We start from the raw sequence: 17,678 nt of genomic DNA, 5'->3' as shown, positions 1-17,678 counted from the left end.
CTGTTTTGGATCTGTCAGGAACCCTCTGGCCCTTATTAATTCCTGAATATTTAGGAATTAAGAGGAGAGGCACGCCTTTCCTGGGGCTGAGGAATCCAGGCATTTCTCATTACGGTGATGAGTACCCTCTTCCTTTTTATGAGCCATACGGTAAAAGTTGATTGTTTGCAACTCTCTCTTTGATAGGGGCCATCTTATGTTTTGTAAGTCTGGAATTTTAATCTTTGTCTTTGCTGAGAATAACCACCTTGTAAGACAGTATATATGCCCACGTCATGTTGATTAAAACACCTTTGCTCCCTCAGAGCTTTGGTCCCCGTGTCTGTCTTTCTTTCTTTCTATTCTTTCTGTCTTTCTCTCTCTATTTCTGACTGATTCCTTGGAGCGCGGAGGCCCGCTGAGCTCACTTTCTTGCCCAGGCTTCTAAGACCCTCTCGAGAAGGTGCACTGTACCTTCACCCACTCGAGAGGGCGCCTGGTGCCTACTATTGGCTTTCCGCGTAAACCAGGGGAATCAGCCTCTTTCTCTCTCTTACTCTCCGGACCACCAGATTCCGGTCCATTAAAGGACCAACACTGAGGATGGAACCTAGAACTGCTTAAGGCTACTGTAAAGTTTGGCAACCTCAGCCTCTGATTGTTAATCATTTTTGACAATGAAACCATAGGAAAGTCTTTGCTACACACAGACCTGCTCTAGTATTCGGTATATGTCCTTGTTCTAGCCTTGCCTATTTTTTTTTTTTTGGTGTTGCTTTCACTTTGCTTCAAATTGGGTGTGGTCTTTGGTCTACTACATGCCAAGGCCTTTCATGTGTACCTGGGCTACCATTCACCTTGGTCTCGGAAGTTTCAAACATTTTAAGGTGCCATCCTCTCTGCCTATGCCACTGGGTGCAGGCTGGTGTGCTGGGGACCAACGGGGACCCCCTTTGGTGCTCTTTATAGGATGGTCTGTTCCAGAGAGCAGACTCTGCTGGGGGCTTTCTGAGAATGGTCTCATCAAATCCTCATCAAGTTTGCAAAGCAGGTATTTTTAGCATCTCCTCACTTTACAGATGAGGATACCGAGGCCCAGAGGAGATGAAATGAATTGTCTGTGGTGATAATGTTGGAAAAACAGTGGAGTGTGGATTAAGACTGTCTCTGTCTGACTCCAGACTTAACCACTGCACTACACTGAGGATTTCCGGTAGTTTTTTTTTAATAGAGATGTGCTTCACAGAGCAAAAGAAAAATAATGAAACTCATGTTCCCTGTCTGTGTCTCCAAAGTATTTCAGACTGCTCTAAAGGCTTAAGGCAGTGTGAATTCTAACAATGCGGTCAGGCCCTCTGCTGCTGCTGCTAAGTCATTTCAATCGTGTCCAACTCTGTGCAACCCCATAGACGGCAGCCCACCAGGCTCCCCCATCCCTGGGATTCTCCAGGCAAGAACACTGGAGTGGGTTGCCATTTCCTTCTCCAATGCACGAAAGTGAAAAGTGAAAGTGAAGTTGCTCAGTCGTGTCTGACTCTTAGCGACCCCATGGACTGCGGCCCACCAGGCTCCTCCGTCCATGGGATTTTCAAGGCAAGAGTACTGGAGTGGGGTGCCATTGCCTTCTCCCTGGAAGCAGTCAAATGCAACACAAAATGTGTTCCCTCCTGGAGCCCAGGAATCTATATGTTGTTTCTTTTTAACTGGGGCCCCTGTATTGATAACTTGCCAGGGCACGCTGTTCGTATTTGTAGACATTTGCTTCTTATCAAGGAACTCAGACAGTCCTATTTATACTTTATTTTCTCTTTATCTGAAAATAAAAATCACTGATCATTTCAAGCATTCCTCTCCCCACTTGTTAGCGGGAATGCAAAGTGATAATTTACAAAAATAAATTTAGTTTGATAATTTATGATCAGAATTTTATTAATATAGGTAGATCAGAAATGGACCCAAGTCCTCGTCATTTACTGGAACAACTTTGAAAATATTACATGAATTTTGTAACCAACATCACGGACTATCTTGCCAATGATCATGTACTATTTTGCAAAATATAATAAAAATATATTATCTGTTTTTATCAACAGTATAATTTTCAGTCATTCTCTCCTCCCTGAGTATATTTTCATCCTATAAATATTTTAGATGTCATGAAGGTTTCTACAGTATGGCAAATTCTTGCTTTCACCAACACAGAATTATTTCATGGGTTGGAAGCAGCTGCATGCACTAATTCACTGATTCCTTCCTACACAAAGAATAAAGAACCAATTCTGTGCCAGACCCTCGGTAGACACCAAAGTTACTGTCATAGAAAAAGTCTTCCTTACTGTCACAGAAAAAGTCTTGGTCCCGAAGAAGCTCCCAACGTAGGAGGAAACACCTTAACCTTGTAAGTGCTGTGAGCCTCAGTGCAGGGGACAGTGGGGAGGGAAATGGGGCCCAAGCAGAGAAAATTGCACTCCCATTTCCTAAGGCAGGAAAGCATTTGTAGCCTTGCTCAGAGGAGCTGAGGATTGGCACTTACCCTGGGACAGGCATTGGCAGAATAAAAAATCAGTTCATTATTTTTGGTCTTTATTCTAAGGTTATTAAGAAGGAGCGGGGCGTGAGACTTCCCTGGTGGTCCAGTGGCTAAGACTTGGCACTCCCAATACAGGGGGCTGGGTTCAATCCCTGGTCAGGGAACTAGATCCCACATGCTGGAACTAAGAGTTCAAATGCCAACACTAAAGATTCTGTATGCTACAACTAAGACCAGGCATAGATAAATAAATTAATATTTTTTTAAAAAGGGAGGGGAGTGGTGGACATCAGGATTGTATTTAAGAATTCCCTCTGACTGCTGAATGATGGATGAGAAGGATGAATGGGTGAGAGGGAGCAGGCGTGGAGGCAGGAAGTCTAGGAGGCTGTTGTAACTTCCAGAAGACAGACAGCAGGACTTCAGACTAGGATCCTGGCAGTAGAGATAGAAAGTAGATTAAGAGCTATTTAAGAAATAAGGTTGACGTGTTGTGTGGGGGGGATGGGATGTGGGATTGAGGGCAGTGAGGGGTCAGGCCTGGTTGGTGGCTCGGGAAGCAGACTGTGTAAGGCTGTCCTGAGTGGAATGGGCAACACTGAAAGTAGGTCCCGTCGTGCAGGGGAAAGATCAAGGGCTCCATATGGATACCTCAGATTTGACCCCTGGGCCCACCGTTTGGAAATGTGAGCAGAGGGGACACACTCTAGGGGGCAGGTCAGGACCAAAGGCATGACATTAGTAGCCTGAAGGGGGTCATTCAAGCCCTGAGCTGAGAGAGATGACCCCCTGTGAACAGGTAGAACAGGAGGAGAACAGGAGGGGACGGGCCTTGGAGTTCTTGGCAAGGGTAAGGCTGACCTCAGGTGGAAGCCATCTGAGGGGTTGAAGGCACTTGGATTGTGAGGCTGACACTTAGGAGAAAGTTCTGGGCTGGGGCTATGGGAGGTGGCATTTAGAGGACAGTAGGAAGCACAGCAGCAGAGGAGATAGCCTAGAAATTTTGAAGTTCTGTGTGTACAGCATTCCTTCTGATAACAGATTTTATTAGCCACTCGGTTCCTAGAGGTAGAGATAGCCTGGAACATCATGATTTCCAAAGAAGAAGAAGGCGGGGTGAAGTGCAGGGACAAGGTTTCATTCAGAGGATGTGAGTGTAGAAAGGCCTGGACATGAATTACCTTCTAATGACCCTCTTGCCCACCCAAGGCTGTGCTTCACAGTGGGTTCTCAGCAACCGTGAGAGAGGCAGTCATGGCCGGTGTATTGTCTTCTCTTGGGACTGGACCAAGCCTTCCCGTCAGCAAGATGGGGGCCTGGCTCACCTGTGAGAAGATCATGACCAGGGTCTTCTTGCTGCCACAGCTGCTGCCCCTCTTTCTTCAAGTCTCCCATGTGAGAGTGACACTGTAGAAGGATCTTCACTCTGGAGGACAAGATAGCACTGTGGATATATCTCTGAACCCACAATGTCACCCAGGGTCAGACCAAAGTTCTCTTGTTGGAGAAAGTACACAACCCAGCAAGTTTGTCTAGCAACTCTTCAGCCTCATGTTAGAAATTCATGCTCTAAGGCCTTCTGAGTCACTCAGCCAAGAAGGGATTGTGTTGTCCAGAGGACCAAAGAGCAGGACCAGCAGCCAAGAACTGTACTGACCTCTCCTCAGCCTCATTCTTATTGCTACAGTAATGTTTTTCTGCTTGTATTTGCCAGAGGAAGGGCCCTCTACTGGTCAGGAAGATGAAGCCACTCTGGGTTTCTTGTGTGAAACCCCCTCAATTGGAGGTGACAAGACCGAGGGGCAAATGCTTCCCCTCGGCTGGTCCCCACTCCATGTCCTCTTACCTAAGGTGGAACCACTTTGACAACTATTGAAAAGATAAGCAACTGCTTCTCATTTAAGCTTCACTTAGCTGTGACTAATCTAGAAGAAAACCCAGCCTCTTTTCAATCTCCTGCAACATTTCCAGAATAAGCTTCTCACTGGCTAAGCTCCCTTATCATCCATCAGAGGCTATCACAGCCCTCCAGGGAGTGTACTGTCACCAAGATATTTTGTGGTGCCACAAGCTTCAGAACCAAGTTTCTGAAAACACCACACTCTTCCTCTCCCCCGAACCCGCACCCTCGAAACCTGGCCTGGGGCTTCAGATGCTAAGTAACAACAATCATGTTAAGAGATCTTTATTATTCAAAAAATAAATAAGATAATCACAAGTTCATTCTGGAAACAATGAGGACTACAGGTAGATACAATAGGTTTCCTTTAAATACAGTCATTTCTCAGGGAGGAGTGTGCAGCCTCAGAGCTGATGTCTCTTCCCCCCCACCCCCCACCCCATCAACAGTAGTGGAGACAGGAACAGGGTTGAAATAAGATACTTGATGAGCAACAGCCTGACTCAGTGTGTGTGTGTGTGTGTGTGTGTGTGTGTGTGTAGGAGAGAAAGAGAGGATGAGAATGAGTGTCAGGGTGGCTGGTGGGGGCAGGGTTTTGGTTCTCTACTGCCTTATACTTCCTAAAGTCTGCCCCACCTCCACCAGGGCCCCGGGGACCCAGAATCCACCATGATTTAATGTGAGCTGAAGCTCCCCATTTCCCTTTGGCATCTTCACTGAGAAATCAAATATATCCTCCACTGAAAGACACTGCATGCAAAGAAACAAAACTAAACTTGGCTAATTTTCTGCTGTTTACTCAGAATTCGAGCTGTGCATAATGGTGTCTTTTCACAGGACTCTGAATGTCTGTGTCAGTGGAGTTGCTGCTTCAGAATATAAGCTCTTATGGATCAGGGCCTGTTGAGGTTTCCCCTGCCCAGTAATTTACTCATTGCAGCCCTACATGCCTTGGGATGTATAATAAATAGTTCTCCGTCAGGAGGATACTAGGGTTATAAATAGGCAGTTCAATGGGGGAGTGGTCTTAACTGCTTTCCTGGATTGTGAAGACCACCAGCATCAGCCCAGCCGCAGCCTGCCAGCTTACACCGTTCAGAGTTTGAGTAAGCCAAATGATGTGAAGCCGGTCCCGTGGCTCACTTGACTTGGATCAGTCACGTTGACAAACACCGAAGCACCCGGTTGCAATTCAAAGACTCCTCCCAAGTGAATGGATTGCTGCCCGCATGGTTTGGAAGAACTGTGGGTGTTTGCAGCTCTCAGTAAGATTCTCTCTGATCCACTTGGGGACTTCAGGCAGAGGCTGGCTATAAATGGAGCTTGACTCAAAGTTTCCCGATTGGAACAGAAGGTGACTTGGGTGTAGATGTAATAGAGTCCTTGTCTTTTCACGGCCAGCTGTTTCCCGTTTTCGAGGGTTACCAGGTTGGTGCTTAGGGTGTAGTATCCTTTGGGGGCCCACTGGAGAACTGTAATGGAGAAGGGGGAAAGCCGTGGTGAGGTTGTGCATATGTGATTCAGATTCTCACAGACAATAAAGTTCCATACTGGATACTGACTTCGTACAGGAAGGCAAGTTTGCAGCGTCAGGGAGTCTAAAGGACCCCTCCAGCCTTCAGAGACAATGGAGGAGCCACGGCTGACCATTCAGCCTGGCCTGCACTGTTGGACGGAGCTGGTTCCAATCCAGATCTTATTCAAGCTTGGGCAAGTCAATCTCCCTGAGACTCGCTGTGCAGACTAACTCAAGTAACAGCACAGGGAGTTTCCTTCTCCCCTTAAAAGCTCTTAAAGCCAATTGACCCTTGAACTTCAGACAGTGTGAATGATTTAAAAAATCCCATGTCATAAATCATGCATGCCAAAATGCTAAAAGCCTTGCTAATATCAACTTTCATATCTTGCTTTCCTTGAATTTTCTAAAATCGAAGACTTGCTGATCTCTCTCACTCAGCCGCAGCATAGAGCAAAGACAAGACCCCCATTTCTTCCTACCTGATTGGGCTCTTGTAAACCCAGTCTGCCTCCCACAGCAACGACTAAAATTAGGCAAGGAAGTATGAAAATAAACCTGTCATTTCACTGTGTGTTTTGATCTCCCATTGTAGTGGGCGCCACCAACTTGAAAGTGCCTGTATTCTTGTGGCTAAGCCAGAGTACCCACCAACAATGTGCCATTTTCTCGGCTGAGATGTTGAGTGGGTTCAAAGTAGTGTGTGCAGCCGATTTCAAATCTCAGCTCCCACAGAGAGCGAGGCTGCGGGGGGTGGGGGTGGGGAGAACTGAAAGTACTGATGCATTTGCTTCCTTGAGCTGTTTCTTTTTCACTCCTGCTTGGTGGTCTTAGGCCTATCAGTGTACAAGACGCCACCTGTTGAGATTCACCCTTTTATAATCAGAAAAGGCATCCTGAAATACCTGACATTGCTTGGGCCTCCAGACCACTCTAGAAAGTCTTCATTATGATGTGTTCACTTTTAGACTATCTGATTGAGAAAACACGGGCAGTTTCCCTATCTTTCTGTCCAAAAGGTTTATTGTTATCAAGTCCTTACCTAATTTTTGTCCTTGCTGTAAGAGGTAGGTCAGGATTAGAGCAGCATGACCAAGTAGGTCTGAGAAGTTTGTGGCTGGGGTGGGGTAAGAAATGTGACTCTCTTCTCATCTGATCCTCTGCAAACCTACCGGGTTGAAGACTGTCAACTACACTAGGGTCAAGAGCCATCATGGACCTTCTGGCAGAACGTGGGAGCACCGTGACATCTATCCAAGTCAAGCTATTCTTCTAAGAGGTGTCTCTGTGGCTGGCATCCATCCAATCCGGATGAGAGGGTATCATGTGGATGACCATGGTTGTGATATTCTCCCCTAAGTGTATTTTCTGAGAAAGGGGTACTGGCAGAATTACGAAATATTGTGGGAGTGTTATTCAAAAAGGGCTTTTTGTTACTCTTCTGACAGCTACAGGGAAGTCAGTTAAGGAATGACACTTTAGATTTGTACAATGCTTGACAGAATAACTTTCTTCCATATTAGCTGATTTGATGCTCAGAGTCACCTCGTGAAGTAAGTGAGAGAGGAAACTGCTGCGAGGGAAAGGGACTTGCCCAAGGTCACTCAGCAAGTGGCAGTCATGGTTCTTAAACCTCAGTGTTCAAAACCTTTCTATCCAGCACTCCTACTCCTGTACCATGATCCGGGATAACCACCTATGTGTTACGCCCACTGAGAAGCCCGAGCCGCCTCAGAGATGAGGCTGTGTCTCCTTGCCTCTCTCTTGGTTTCTATCTGTTTCTCTGTGTCTCACACATGTGCATATACACATGCACACACACACACACACACTGCTTAGAACTCCATTCCAGAGCACTGTGCTGAAGTTTTCAGACTGCTTTAATGCTCTTGGCATGCATTTATGTAGATGGGAGATTTTATGCTAGTGTGTACATTTCCATCCGTTTATCAGATGGGCCACATTCTCCAACGCCAGTTAGTATGAGGTACAGATTTGGGAAAAAAGATCTGAGGGCTAGAATCATGGCAGAACGTATATGGAAAGATAAATCATTCAGAGTTGAAAAGATTCCAGTATGTCGTCTATTGTTACTTCATTGGAAAATCTAACGTACCGGCACCTATTGATCTGTGCAGAATGATTTTACCTTTAATTTCCCTAAGGTTGGCCCCAAAGAGGTGGGGGTTAATCATACAGGGATTGGAAGATGGCAGGAAATACCCCTTGAGGCCCATTTACACACAGTGAAGAGGGGTTAGAATGGGATGCTCCCAGTCAAAAGGTCACTATCTGCCATCTCGTCTATGTTGTCAGCATAATGGTCCCTCCACCCAGTAATTCATCACTCAGAATCAACTACAGAGCAAGAACCTAATGAGAACATCGGGATTTCTTTCCACTGCCTTTTGTTCCTCCAAGTCCCATCTGTGCATTTGAGCCCACTTTGAAGACAAAGGCAAGTGCATGAGACGTGTCTGGGGAGCTTTGTAAATTGGGCCCCAAAGGAAGAGAGGAGCCTAATCATTAGGCTGCCTGACTCTAGCCTCCTGGCCTGCCCCTCACTCAGGTGACTAACATGCAGATGCTTTGGACTTACCAGAGGTTGTTTTACTATTGGCCTCACTGATGACATGTGCCGCTATTTGAGGCTCCTGATCACCTGAAATGAAACCAAAGACCAACTGTCAGGACAAAGAAACACGAAACTGGCCACCAAACAATTTGGTCTAGTTCTGCAGCTGGGCCATAGAGACTGTACTTAAACAGGTTATGTGAAAAGAAGGGTAAGATGGCCTGAAATCCCTCCCACAAAGGGCAAAGTTTGTTTCCAAAATCTGAACAATTGAATTGATTATTTCCACTGAGCCCAATTCTTCCAAGAGTAGTTCAGTACTTGACTTCGCTTTACAAAGATTGACACAGGCTAAAGAAAAATGATCCTCTTTAAACACATTTTGAATCTTGCTTTTAAGAAAGCTCCCATCCATTGGTCATCTTAGTGAACCCCAAAGTCATGCCTACACACTTAGCTAGTAAGATGCTTACGGTGTCTGATTTGGTCAAGCACTGGCCACAGTATATCTACCTCCAACCGTTGATCGTGTAAAAGACTTGCTCCTTAATTAGCTGTGCTGATCTTTTAAGTGTAGACATGATGTGAAAGTTCCTTTTTTTTCCAGTAATGAGCTTGGAGTTGGACACCTTGTAGGTGTCCTATAAATACTGAGTCAAGTTGTATGACCTAAATGACCAGTTTTGTTAAGTATATCATTTTCTCAAAGGCTGCTAGGCAGCACCCACATGAACTGGTTCCTCAAGTTTCATGGCAATTAACAGACAATTTGGTACCACTCAACGTAGTTTACAGTCATTCTGAAAGCAAAGCCTTCATGGAAATCAGGCAACCCCTTGCATTCAGACCAACAGTTAAAGCAAGCTCTTTGCCTCAGAGAACAGTATATGTATCTCTATATGTATGAATGCATTTCTTTGTGTATATTAAATTTGTACAAGCTATACCATCTTTACACTGACTTTGTGATATAGTAGTCTCTCTAATAACACCCATTTACCAACACTCCATTTCTCCCATACTCAGCTGCTCAGGTCACTCCAGGAATTATTATATTGGTTTTGGGTGCTACATTCTAACAGGAAAAGGGAAGTCAGTGTGTCCAGGAAAGAACAGGAAAAATCCTGGAAAGGGGGAACAGTGGAAAACACTAAGGAGGTTTATCCTGGAGAAGAAAAGGCTCAGGGGCCATGATTGTCATTTTCAACATCTGGACAGCTGCTGTGTAGAAGAGGAATTATATACTTTGCTTAGTATGGCCCCAAAGATCAGAAGTCAATTCAGTGAATAGAGATTACAAGAACAAATTTCAACTCCAGAGAAGAAAAGACTTTTCTTGAGTATATAGTAACCTTCTTTTAATTATTAGAGTCATTCAAAGATGGCCCAGGCTGCTTTATGAGCTAGAAGGTGTCTAGACATGTTTGTTCAGAGGGAAGACGGTTAGTGCTAGCATAAAGGAGATTCATGACCTGGGGATGGTGAGAGATTTGAGGACCGTCAAGAGGTCCCTTCAACTTTGGGATGTTTGAGATGCTCGGACATCAAGAACAGAGCAAAGAACAAAGGGATCACTTCTTGATCCCTGAGGTTCTACTGGCTGTGGTTCCCCATGAAAAACTGTTATCATTGAGTGATGAATGACACCACTACCGAATGCTGACTGTCTGGTCATCTTATCCTCCATAGATGTCACTAGGCTGCATGGTTGCTATAAGGTGTTGAAAATAATACAATTTCTTCATACTTGGTATTGTCAGCACTAAAGGAGCACAGCCTTCCCTGTAAATATGTCCACACAAATCCTTTCCAAGTAACAGGCACCAAGGAAGGTGTTGATTTCGCAGCTGTGTTCCTGCTTTATTTCCAGGGCTAAAGGTTCCCTGATTCAACTTGGCGTTGTTCAATACAGTCAGCCTAAAGTTTCCTTTTTGCTTTTAAGTATTCATAGAAATGGTAAAGAAGAGCAACCTACCTTTGTGCATTTCAAAGTTTTTTTCTTTCTTCTTTACTTCTTTGTTTTGCATTATATCCTAAAATAAGAATCATAGAGAAAGGTCATTTTGACAGGAACTCTGGCGGGGGTCTTTAGAGGGAGGTTGCATGCATTTGACATCTGTCACTACTCTGTTGTCTGTTTCTGGTGAGGATTATCGTATAGACTCTGATCCTGTCATTAATTCCATCCTACTGTAATTCAGAGCCCAGGGCTTTGAGAGATGAGCTGACAGCCCAGAAAGCCCAGGGGTAGACCTGGAAACAGCATTTGGGCTCTGTTACTGTGCCAGGCCAGAGGTTGCCATCCTGACCCCTCCTATGACCCCAACCTCCCCAACTTTGAGAGATATTGACAAATAATGCTGAATGGGGAGCTGATTCTTCCTTGGGAACTGGTAGATAGAATATTACTAAACATAAAACATGGTGTGTATCTATTAGAATAAAATTAGTCTGAAACCTCTTAGGAAATGGAAGTAGTAAGTTTGACACTGGGAAGAAATCTCAGACCCTGAAAAGACCCTCAGACATTTTTTTATTTTGTTGTCCATTTCAATGGGCTGAAGAGATTCTCTTGTTGTTTGTTGCCTCATGTGGCCTGTTCTTATTTAAAATAATCTATGTAGAAGAAACCTAAGTAATCTCTCACTGCAGCTGAGATTCCAAGGCAAACACAGTACTTCTTAAGGGGTTGCTTCTCACTAGCAACTGCAGAATGGTTAGAGGCCCTTATGAAAGCTAGCACAGAGTGTCATCTACACAGGTTGGAAGGTAGTAAAGGCTGCTGTTGCCATTTTAAAGATACTGAATAAAAGGCCTGGTGGGCTTAACTGGCAGGCATGAGGTCACCCAAGGAGTCTGAGGCTGAAGCCGAGAGTAGAAACTATGAGATCACACTCTGAGGCAGGGCTTAACCCACACCATCACCCTGTGCTCTGTGCACAAAGGAGAACAGCAATAATATTTTCACATCTTTGGACAATCAAAGGTTTGTGGTCCTTCCCGTTACTGGAGTCAATTTTCCACAGCACCCTTCCTTTTTGTTCTTCCCTCAAAAGGAATTAAAAGTGTTGTTACTACTGAGGGGCTCAGGTGTCAGGTGTGAGAGTATAAGTCACGGAGCCTAATGGGCAGCCTGCGCCTCAAAATGCTTGCACGGGGCTCAGAGCTTCAACTTTCCACTTGAGCTCAAGGGTGGTGGCGTGAAAGTGCGGCGACAGGAAAATGTTTGTAAGATAATAAGCCAACAAAAGAGTATTTCGTGTCTTTTCAAAAGATGGAGTGTGATGATCGAAGTCGAGATACTTTTAGACTAGGTGGTTGCCCTGGTGTCAGGGCTTGGCCAACATGAAAATGTGAAGTCAGCAAAGTTTGTCTTTTACGCGTCCGGCCTTGCCTTTCTGTGAACTTTCCCCCAGCCACACGCCCCAGAGCCTTCCCCCTCCTCTTGCTTCACTCCCCACCTCAACTGACAGACTTTTTAAAGTTGATTTTAGAAAATCTGGAAGGAGTTATTTCTCTCTTAGTGGGAACTCGTTTGACAGGGATGGATAGGTTGATCTTTAACTCGAAAAGGAGATGCTCTGACCTTATCGAAGACATCGTGGGCATTGGCCAGCAGACAATCATGGAACTGATCATTCTAGCAGGTGGTTGGGCAGGGAGGAAGATTTAATGTGAAATTATACTAGTTGAAATGCTGCCTCCATTTACCTAATGTCCACCATGAATCCCATCTTCTGCCCAGAGTGACAGCTTGGTTCTACCTGCCTCAGGAAGTAATTAGTTCTTTGTCACTAGAGGTGTTCCAACAGAGATGGAGGGACTGCTGGGTAGAGACTGTGGGGAGAAGCAGCAGCTCTGGGTTGATAATTGGATCTGATGATTTTGGACATCACTTCCTGAGATTCAAACTTTGGGTTGCTCTGGAGTAGTCAGATTGTGATCCAGAAAGAAAGCCTGTTAACTTTAGCTAAGAATATAAATGATCCAATTTGGGGTTATTTTGCTGTTGGCCTGTTGGGTTAAAAAAAAAAGTCCAAAATATTTTGTTTTAGAATGAGAAGTTTCATGGCATGGATATTGGAGTGGGGTCAGTCATTGGAAGAGGAGAGGGAGCTGGAGTATTTTGGGTCTGACTGTCGTGGGCATTGGAGGTGCAGATGACATTGACTCGGACTCTACCCTGCAGCAGTGGAGGCAAGAGGCTTCCTCTATTTCACAGAAGGCACTCTGGTGGACATGCCTGAGAAGGTCTGCCTTTTCAGAATATGAAACTTGGGAGCTGCCACTTTTTTCATGCAAGTATAAGCGGAGAGACAAAACTGACTTTTTCCTTGCTTTTCTCCTGGTAGCTGATTTGGGAAGCTTTGCATATCTGACCAGAAATACAGCCATGAGATATTGGCAATATAACTATAAAACTCTCAGTAAGAGGGAGGGAAGAAACCAACAATCATTCTCAATGCCTTTGGGGGAACTGGAGGCTGATCCCAGAATTATAGAATGTTGAAGCTGGTAGTGCCGGTGGAACATCTCAACCTTCTCATTGGATAACTGAGAAAAATGAGGCCCAGAGAGGTGAAGTCATTTGCTCAAGATCACACAGCCAAGCACATTTAATATGCTAAGCATTTATCTCCAAGTGGATTTAATCACATTTAAATTTGCAACACCTTCCAATATTCTGTAATACTGGCCAGAAGCCTCAAGGAACCAGGGAAACTCAAATCATTTCCAAGCCTTGCATGTAAAGAGTTAGGAGTCTTCCTCTAAAACCTGCATTCCTGTGGAGAACCTAAAAGCCAGCCACAGATTTGAGCTGCATTCTGATTCCCATAGGTGACTCAGGGATAAGCTCCCAGAGTCCTCACTACTGGATTAAATGACATACCAGGGACAGTATAGGAGGACAGGAAAAAGCTCAGAAATAAGATCTCAGGCCCTTCCACTCCTGGGTTAAATTACACATTATCTCTATGTGAGAACTCCTGTTGGTTTCTCTAGATACCCACCCAACTGGCACAGCACTATCCTCAGCCTGGATGTGGCCTCCTGCTCACAACCCCCAAGTCCCCGGAGGGCCCAAGGTGTTTAACTCTGTTCTGAGGGCGAAACAGGCACAAAGATTTCTAGATGCTGTTCTGGAGAAAGAGCTCCTAGACCCCTTGTCTACGACGATGAGATTAATATTGTAGGCACATCCTCAGTAAACTGTCCCAAAACTCTTGCTTTAGGCACCCATCATAGGTCACTGATGGAGAAGGAAGTGGCAACCCACTCCAGTATTTCACCTGGGAAATCCCATGGACAGAGGAGCCTGGTGCGCTACAGCCCATAGGGTCACAGAGTCAGACACAGCTTAGCGACTAAACAACAACAACAACATGAACCACTGCAGTGACTTAATGCTGGGCACCAGTCTTTTGGGCAAGACAACTTTAAACTCTCTCTGCCTCTGGTCTTGATTGGCCCTAGAGCAGACTGGCTCCATGAGCAGGTGGTATTCTATGGAGTCTGGTTCGAGTGGCACTGAGACAGTCCATCACCCATTGCCCACACCTCTCCTCACAGTAAAAGGAAAAGATCTTACTTACATGGTACCTGAAATTCCATCATGAGAGAAGCAAAGCGTTCCTTCACATGTTAAGAGTCTATCAGTGTTCAGAAGTCCCCATCACCCCCAATGAAGGTAAACCCTTAACTGGTGGCCTGCCAACACTGCAGTGGCCCATGTTTATCATTTCCCTGGGAAATGGGGACCAGACCCTGGGTCCTCAGTGGGAAGACACCAAGATTTGGATGGAAAGGTAAGAAAATGCAAAAAGCAAGTGTGGTGGACTTCATCCTTTCCCCCCGAGCCATCTGCCTGTCTGAGCTCATGTGCGTGTGTGAATGTGCCCAGGAGAGTGTGTATTTTCTCCAGAGAGAGCCTTTTTTGTTCTTCTTAAGGGCATTCCTATGAGCGAGCACACTTTAAACTTTCCTTTCCCTTTTAACCATTGAGTTTTGGCTTCTTTTTTGCTTTTTTATACACACACCCATATACACGTGTGTACATATGTATGTCTACCTGTATCTATAGTATATACCCGACACATGTTTAAACTTTTACATGGTTAGGTTTTAGTTGCCCAACCTAGCAGGTTCCCCCCTCCAAAACTTTTCAATGATCTTTTTCGCAACGACTGAGGTCCTTACCTTGACCAATTCTTCAAACCGGCTTCTAATTTCCTCACAGTTCAGTAAGGATAAGGACCCCTCTCCTTTATTGCATCTCTGTATCGTTTTCATGAACACAAAATCTTCATGAAGATTCCTTTCGTCTTCTATCTATTTTTGAAATGACAGGGACATGAGAAATTGTAATTCTGAAGAAGGCAGCTAATGGTCTGCCTATACAATCACTTCCATAGCCTCAGCAACACAAGAGGGCTTTGCAAATATAAATGGGGAATGATAACACATTAGTACACTGGACTGGGGCTTCCCAGGTGGCTCAATGATAAAGAATCTGCCTCCCAATGCAGGAGACTCAGGTTCAATCCCTGGGTGGGAAAGATCCCTTGGAAAAGGAAATGACAACCCACTCCAGTATTCTTAATGGAAAAATCCCATGGACAGAGGAGCCTGACAGGCTACAGTCCATAGGTCGCAAAGAGTCAGACACTACTTAGCGACTAAGCAATGATACTGAATTAGTGATATTTAGTATTAGCAGTTTAAAAAAATCTACAAAAGCCAGCAAAGAGAATATGATGTTGCCTGAAACACTAGGTAGAAATCATAGTCATTGTAACGAAATTTCTTCACAAAGTGTATGTTTTTTCATGTATATTAGCAGCAACGTTCTTTAATGGTCATATTTCCCATTGCTTCAATAATGATAGGTCATTATAAACATAATCTATAAAATAGTTTTCTCGTGAGCTAATTTGCCCACTTAGTTTTAACATTTGTGATCCAGTGCTTTATAAAAAGAAGGGGATTTGCAATGCGTCTCAATTACTCAAACTCTAATTACATCTCTCTCTTTTTAACTTTAGTATCTGCAAAAAGCATTTACATTTTTAAAGAAATCATCTTTCATTCCCAAAGTTGAGATATTTTATTTTCTGATGTCCTACAATAATTAAATGTATGGAAGTCACTTGGCTAATCAACGAATTCTGTGACATTTTCTTGTATTCAGATTACAGTTTTAGATTCAAAACAAGGTCCAGTTAGCCAGCGGCTTTCACTGTCATTAAGAGAACACCCAAGTGCCAGGGTAAATTTGAGTCTCTGTGTGTGTATGTGTTAGTCGCTCAGTCATGTCCGACTCTTTGCGACCCCATGGACTGTAGCCCACCAGGCTCCTCTCTCCATGGAATTCTCCAGGCAAGAATACTGGAGTGGGTTGCCATTCCCTTCTCCAGGGGATCTTCCCCACACAGGGATCTACCCAGGTCAATATTTCCCCTGTTGAGGCTAGGGGAAATATTTGATTGGCAGGGCATTTGATTAGCAGAGCCCACCAGCCCATGAACAAACAACCAGACACAGAATCCCACTCTTTTCTAAGCAGTGAAACCTAAAATTTGTAGTAACCCAGTGAAATGCCTCAATTCTGCCTGCCCCACCTTATCCTGATAGAAAATCCTATGGTCATAATTCAAGGTTGGTGGCTCAATAAAGACCCCTCGCACATCCCTGAGAAAACACAGTCTCCAGATGCTGTGCATCCACAATTCCCACATCCAGACCAGACAAATAATTGATAAAATTTCTCCTTTTCATCCATGATTGATATTTTGTCAACACAGCCAATAATGCTCATCAGTGGAGATGGGTAAACACATGGAAACAGAATAAATCCTAATGGCAACTTTTTCTTAAGAATGCAGAGCAACCTACTAACTTACTCCACTCTTTTGTTCTGTAAGTCTGGCTATTCAAGAATGCACAACATCTCAGAGGGAAACTGAGCAGCTTACAGCTAAAATCAGCATTTGAGAATTATACAGAGACCACCACTTCCACTATAAGTTGCAAATTGGGGACTTCTTTATGTCTATGTTAACCTGAAGCACTATGAATTTTCAGGTCAAATTGATGCTTTCCTTCTCTTGTTGAAAATTTAGAAGAAAAACAGTTGTCTCCATCAGAAAAAAAAAGTTTACTTTTTAAGCAAAACATTTGCAAAACATTATAGTTAATGTCTCCACAATGCTTATTTTGTGCCTGGTTCTGGTCTTAGCTTGAATTTAATATATGAGGTGAGTACCATTATCATCCCCATTTCTCAGATGTGGAAACTGAGGCATAGAAATGTAAAATAACTTGTCCGGGGATCAGAAAACGAGTAGGGGATTGAGTCAAGATTTGAACCCAGCAATCTGACTCCAGAGTCAAGGGTCTTGACCAGAGAAAAGAATAGAATATCTCACTAACTAGACCACAACCACTATGCCACGAGACCATTTATCTATTTGGGTTCTTAACATTGTCCATTATTTGGGTAGCACTAAATCCAACCAACCCACACATCAATAAAAACCGTAAATTTAGTTAATGAAGACCCATGGTTCATCTTACCTTGTCCAATCTTCTGTGAAGATACACAGCAAAAAGCGCTGACCCAATCATCTGGGTGATAAGAAAAACTGTAAGTAAATACATAAAAATTTTCATACTGACAGGTGGTCCAGTGGCCACAGAGCGGGGAGAAGGTTGACTGTATGTTTCGATCATGCTGCGTTAGAGTTGAAATGATGTCTTCTGACTGAGAAGGTGGCAGAGGCAGCATGAGAAGACTGTCAAAGTGGCCACCTTACTCAGGATTAGTTAAGAGCACACAATCGTCGCAGCCCACACTTCCTGGAAAATGTGCTTCGCAGTCTTCTCTCCCAGCAAAAAAGTTACGTAAAGGTTTTTTTTTTTTTAACCTAACCATATCATTCACTTCCAGGCTTTCCCTTTCATTAGTAAAGAAGAAATAAGTTTCTTCTTCCATATATTCATTCTTGCCTTGAAATGTCATAGACTCCTTAACAGACAATGGCAGTATTTTCCTATCACTGTCTAACGTATGGGGTTCACCAGTTTCAAGGAAAGTGACAGATGAATCCACCAGCAATAGGCTTATTTCAATTTCAATCTTACTAATATAAAGCGGGAACCTGGTAGATGGAGAAAGAAA

General features: G+C 44.1%; 1 protein-coding gene across 1 annotated transcript; it reads right to left on the bottom strand.

The window, feature by feature from the left end:
• Positions 1-4,688: 4,688 nt before the first annotated feature.
• On the bottom strand, positions 4,689-17,326 carry CD40LG (CD40 ligand). Its single transcript, XM_061138035.1, has 5 exons — positions 17,075-17,326; positions 14,699-14,830; positions 10,476-10,533; positions 8,525-8,587; positions 4,689-5,881 (listed from the first exon to the last, which is right to left on the bottom strand). Exons 1-5 carry the CDS (start codon positions 17,228-17,230, stop codon positions 5,505-5,507), a joined length of 786 nt encoding a protein of 261 aa, XP_060994018.1. The 5' UTR covers positions 17,231-17,326; the 3' UTR covers positions 4,689-5,504.
• Positions 17,327-17,678: the final 352 nt, after the last annotated feature.

The sequence above is a fragment of the Dama dama genome, chromosome X (genome assembly GCF_033118175.1).
Source record: "Dama dama isolate Ldn47 chromosome X, ASM3311817v1, whole genome shotgun sequence".
Classification (NCBI taxonomy): domain Eukaryota; kingdom Metazoa; phylum Chordata; class Mammalia; order Artiodactyla; family Cervidae; genus Dama; species Dama dama.
Note: the sequence above shows the minus strand (reverse complement) of the source record. Positions and strands in the feature narration are given on the sequence as shown.